Source organism: Rissa tridactyla, chromosome 5, assembly GCF_028500815.1.
Source record: "Rissa tridactyla isolate bRisTri1 chromosome 5, bRisTri1.patW.cur.20221130, whole genome shotgun sequence".
Taxonomy (NCBI): domain Eukaryota; kingdom Metazoa; phylum Chordata; class Aves; order Charadriiformes; family Laridae; genus Rissa; species Rissa tridactyla.
Genome location: NC_071470.1, coordinates 56,189,913 through 56,195,912, shown reverse-complemented (window position 1 = coordinate 56,195,912; position 6,000 = coordinate 56,189,913). Strand labels below are relative to the sequence as shown.

At 37.9% G+C, this 6,000-nt stretch overlaps 1 protein-coding gene across 2 annotated transcripts in view; it reads right to left on the bottom strand.

The window, feature by feature from the left end:
- Positions 1–846: 846 nt before the first annotated feature.
- TET2 (tet methylcytosine dioxygenase 2) overlaps positions 847–6,000 on the bottom strand; it is a 74,241-nt gene continuing 69,087 nt past the window's right edge. Inside the window, exon 10 of one of the 2 annotated variants that reach the window (XM_054202283.1) lies at positions 847–5,629. In XM_054202283.1, the coding sequence (XP_054058258.1) occupies positions 4,215–5,629 (1,415 nt within the window). In that variant the 3' untranslated portion in view covers positions 847–4,214. The remainder of the gene's footprint in view (positions 5,630–6,000) is intronic. The other variant, XM_054202284.1, reaches the window with a different exon arrangement.

Genomic DNA, 6,000 nt, shown 5'->3' with positions numbered 1-6,000 from the left:
CACAGGGATGGTGATTCCACCACTTCCCTGGGCAGCCTGTTCCAATGCTTGACAATCCTTTTGGTGAAGAAATTTTTCCTAATATCCAATCTAAACCTCCCCTGGCACAATAATACTATCTATTGGAGCATCACACCATTTGGGAGCAATTTGAATCAACTGAAAAATGCAAACCCAGGTACAGATAAATACCCCAAACTCCCCCTTGTCCTGCTTCTGCCAGGCGTGCTTTTGTGGGTGTTCCTCGAGCAGTGAGCAAATTCCAAGAGTGAATACACCACATTCATCTGTGTCCGCAAACACCAGTAGGAAACCAGCAGTGATGCTCTACACCCTCTTCCTGCCCGTAAAAATGCCTTCCTCCTTCACTGTAAACACAGATTTTATTGAGCAGTAGCCTGGGCTATGTAGCTAGTGTCCCAACGTGTTAGGGGTGAGAGTCAAAGCAGAACTAGGAATGAATGTGATGTCCAGATGCCCTGTTTTGAAGTCCCTAGTGATGCATTTCGTTTGAGTGTGATGCTTGAGTCAGATGGAGGTGGGCTCAGCCTGTGGGGGTGTGTGGGCCTGCTTCCGTGAAAAGTTTGGCTTGTCCTAGGGTGTCAGTGGATGCATTCAATTTCTGAGCTGCTGAAGTGTGCAAACTTCCTCCGTTTCTCCAAACACGGTTTTCAATGTAAGTTCCCCAGGCACTAGCAGCTTCCCCAGCCCTGTGACCACAGTCCGGCTCCCCGGGGGCTGTTGACCTGTGTCTGGTACTAGGGGCCGCGTTTTGCTGCGCTGGCTTTGTTGTTAGCTGATAAAAAATAATGGGGAAAGACAAGTTTCTGCAAGACAGACTTAGAGTGCATTAAATAAATATAAATTTTATTAAAAACACCCACATCTCAGCGTTATCAGGAATGATATAATAATAAACAGCTTTCAAATAACCTGCATTACATTACAATACTTACAGTATTTATAACCATCCTCAGATTCTTTTTATAGACATACCAAACATTTCATGAAAATGAATGAAACTAAAGTAAAAAAAAAAAAAAAAAAGTAGAACATAAGCATAGAAAATGCACACAGAAGTTCATTACCTTAGTGTCAAACTGCTAAAGTTTCCTACACAAGTTAACCACTAGCTTTAGAAGTGAACTTTTTACCACTGTGCGTCAATCAAGATGAAAAATTCATTCAAGTAAAGTTGACACCACTCAGAAGCATCTTCAAGTATGGCTATAGTCAACCTGATAATCCTATACAAGCAATTTTATGTCTGCTTTGTCATTCGTTCCAACTGAGGCAGGGTTCTGTACACCAAAAATTACAGTTCGGGTATTTACAATACAAAACTGATTCACCAGCTAAGCTTCCTGCTCCGGCTGCCAGCAGTTTGGCAAATGACGGTGCATGGCATGTTAACCAAACATCTACTATAGATTACATGAAGAATATAGGATTTAAAAAAAAAAATCGTTGAAAGATGAAGATTTATAAGGATTTAATTAATCTGACATATAACCATCATTAATTTTATTTTTTTTTAAAAAGGCGAAACTTTTGTTTCAATGCAGTGGGTAAAGTCACAGACTGAGAATTAAAAAACCAAAATTGCCATAATAAATATTTGACCATTAAACCCAAAGGCCTCCTTTGATTTACTTAGAGCTAGGTTGTGATTCTTTTAGATAAAATTTCTTTCGACCAAACTTAATCTTACAGTATATTGCACAAGATATATCTGGGACATGGAGGTTTGCATGTTTAGGGAAGCCCTTGTACAGACTGTACCTTTTTATATTTTATCTTATTTTATTCATTACAGTATTCAAGAAGCCTTGTTTAGAGAGTGACTTGAACAACTCTAGCAAACAGTCACTTGCCAAACCCCTGCCTTACATTTTTCCCTTTAATCAGCTCAGTGCATTCTACTTTCTTTTTGTTTATTCGTTTGAAACAGGCAAAACATTCTAAATCTCTTAAACACTTTCATTACAATAAAAAGAGCTAACGAATTTACAAAATTAGTTTTAGTTACATCAATACATGTACAAGAAAAATTAGAGCAGGGATTCAAAAGAAAAGCATTAAATCCCTGAAGAAAAAAAAAAAAGGAAACAAAAACAAAACAGAAAACCCAAGAATAATATATTTCACCTATAACAGCTTTACATACACACAGGTGACACGTTGGCATAGGAGAACATGAGCTGAAATATCCCTGAATTTTTAGAACCAAAAAAAAAAAAAAGTTGAAGTTCAAGTTATACTTGCTAAAATGTCAAGTATTGAGAGAGTTTTTTTTTGTTTTGTTTTTTTTTTTATTTGTTTTTTTCAAAGGCTATTGGGGGAAAAAGATGGTATACAATATATAAACTTTCACACTCAGTTCAATATCCTATTGCCAAACTAGTGTTGAGGTATATGACAAGTAGGAACATCACTCAAACCTTTTAATGTATTTTTTTAGCTCACATTACGATATATTTGTAGCAGGCTGAGTAGCACCATGATGTGAATTCAGCTCAAAACCCAAATATATATAGATTTAATATTTTTACAGTACTAAAATACTAAAGCATTGCGTTAAAAAAAGTTTTGTTTACAATTTAATTTACTATACAACTCTCCTGCTTTTTTTTTTTTAATAGAAATTAATGATTTAAAACCACCACAGCAAGCCAGCTGCCTATTTTTTTTTTTTTCTATTTCATCAACGGAATCACACAGAACTAACCCTGTTTCATTCATCTTGTGTAGGCATCGGTCTGCTCAATCTTCCTGGCAAAGAGGACACTTGCACCAAGAAATGACTTACACCACAATGTACATAATTATCAACACAAAAGCAATCTGCCATTCAATATTTGAAGAGCGTACGGATCTTTAAAAACAGCAGAAGCCCAAGCTAACTAGTTGTAGTCTGTCGCATGCTGCTAATTATTACCTGTGGTTAATATAAAATTCTTTCCTTAAAACTGTACATATTTGAGCAATGAACTTGTCATAATAATTGTAGAAAACAGTTTACAGTATAGCTGTGTGAGATGAGCACCAGAAAAACATGTGTTTTGTGTACTAAAGTATTCCCTTATATCCAGTAAGCCCCATTTTTGCCATAACTGACTGTATTAAAAATGGATATGTAGCCCACTAGCAGATGCATGGCTAAAACAAAAGTATTTAAAAGCTTTTTTAGTTTAAAAAAATTATCTTTGCATTTTAAAATCAAAGTAAACTTTTTTCTTTTTTTTTTTTTTTTTAATGTCTTAGTACCTTAGCATTGTTCAAGTTGCCAAGCTTAGGTAGACAAAGTGCTTTTGAAACACTATTTAAAAAAAAAATATCTCTCTCTCTATTTTATTGTCCTTTTCTAGGACTTGGCTGGATGAGCAAAATCCAGAGGTCTTTGTAATTCCCATACGTTAAAAAGTAAGCTTATTTTAACACCAGGTAAATTCAATACATACATGAATGAAAAGGTCCTCCCTGTTGTTGAAGAACATTTGACTACATCATTGACATTTTGTTATAAAGGCATTAACTGTTCGACTGTTAAAATAAAGACACCATTCTCTTAGATAGCACCATGGTTTTAGAATATCCAAACAAATTCAGTGTTTTGCTGTCTATTCATTATGTTTTATACTTATCTACTTTGTTAAATAAAATCAAGAGGCTAATAAGATTACAGTAAAAACTGCATGTTAAAAAGCCATAATTCCAGTATTTCAGTACATCGTAGATTCAGCACCAGATGTTATTTTAAGATTCCTGCAGTTGTAATACTACAGTATTATTTTTTTAGGGTTGTTTTTTGCTCCTGTTCCATGACTATGCAAACTTGATGACATTAAAAGTGGCCACAGATGTGCAAAACTGTAAGAAAAAAAAATAATCTATTTGCAGATTATCTCTTTCAGTAATGGAGCCAGTGTTTTCAAATGTAAATTGTCAAACACTTTTTTTCTTCTGCTTTCGTTTTTGCATAGGATGCTTTGGTCTTGTTTCCTACGTGCCATCTGTGACCACTTAAAAATCAGTGGAAAATAAGTGCGCTAGTGAGATTACCTCTTGTTGCTGGTGTGCTGAGGCTTCTTCCACTGACGAGTTTTGTAAAAACACTGTTTTCTTCTTCACCCTTGCCTTCCCCACAACCTAAAGAAGAACTACCCTACTGACAAGGTGTTTTTTCAAATGAGGTAACCAACAAAGGTGTGAAGTTAGATATATCGGTTGTAAGGCCCTGTAACCCGTGTAAAGGCATATGGAGATGTAGTTACTGTGGAGTCTGTGGTGACCGACAGTGTCCTTTGTGCAAGAGACTTGATGAAGCGCATGTACGTTGGCTCTGAGGGTTCGTGTGGCTCAGCAGGCTCCCGCTTTGCTTTTTTGCCGTAAGATTTCTGAGGCACGTAGTCTGGACCGTACTTTTCGCATTCCTCTTCTTTCTCTCTTGCCTTCTCAGCCATCTTTGCCTCCCACAGAGCCAGACCGTGTTTTGGCTCATTCATGCTCTTGTGCTGGTAAAAGACAAGGGATATTCTGGTGGGATGGTTCCTGTTGGGATTTTTTAAGGGAGTCGTTGCATGGAGCTCACGTTTTGCGCACTCTATGAGGATTGACCCATGAGATGGAGCAACTGCCACTCCTCCAATTTCTGGATCCAGAAAGCTCTGCTCACTGTCTGACCAGACTTCATCGGGATCCTCCGCTTTTTCTGGATTCAGCACTTCAGTTTTATCTAAACCACCCTGGGGAGTAGTCCTATCATGGTTTTGACCTGGAAGCATGTTAGACAAACCATTAACTGCATGTGAAATCATTTCACTATCCTTATTTTGGAGATGCAGTGAATTAGGAGGACCACTAAACATATTTGGAGCAGAATGGTAGTCGTGTGCTAAATGCGGAAGGGGTTGCACGTGATGATGTTCACTGGTTTTACTCATGGTGGCATAATCCATGCTCGGATTACTCAAATTAGATTTTAACCTTGAGGCAACCTCCATAAAATGGCTGTCAGCCTCAGGGGTGGAGTAAGAGGAAAAAGACCCCACGTGGTGCACATTTGGTCTAATGGTGCAATTACTGAAGGAGTCTACCTGCATATTTTGGTTTCCGTAATTCAAGTACTTGGGACCAAAACTCTGGTTATTCCCAAACCTATGCTGGTATAATGTTTGAATGGGTGGTAGACTTAGTTTAGACATATGGTCTTGGCTCTGGCAACTATACAAGTCCACGTGCTGATGCTGGGAAGAGTAGGAGCCCAAGTAAGAGGGGCAGTTGTCCATCGGTATGTTTCCATTGCATTGGTAGGGCGGATATTGGTTATTTTGACTTAATGATCCTGAATAAGGGTTCATGGGACTGGAAGAATTCAAATAAGACCCCGCAGGCTGTGATGAGGTTGTGTAGAGGTTCATGGGACTGGACCCTCCATAGGGATCTGAAGTGTATGAAGAGCTTGGATAAGCATTGGCTGGATTAGGCAACCTTACATAGAGATTTGCAGAACCTGAACCCGAGTAAGAGTTAACAGGATTTGACTGAGGGTTGTTAGGGAGAGTGCGCTGTGGATGTTGTTGCTGCTGCTGCTGTTGTTGTGTGGCTGGTCCTGAAAGACGTAAAAGATCTGTGGATGTGAAAAGAAAAAAAACACCACAACAAACAAGCTTTTTTTTTTTAAAAAAAAAAAAACCCAACCAAACCAACAAACAACATATTTATAGACTTTCATGATACATATCTATGAAATTTCTAAGAAAAGTATATCATATGATACATTAACAGAGGTTCTCTTTCTCATATCTCAAATACCATCCTTTAAGAAGCTGAATAAATACTAAGACTACTCATCCTTCTTGGCATGTATCCAGTGAGATCAGATGCTAGTGGCAATGGGGAGAAAGAGGACAGTGCAATCTGTTCAGAGTCACATGCACAAAATCCAAAGAGTTGAATCATCATTTAAGTAGCCCGTGAAACGGAGCATCAAAGTCCTCC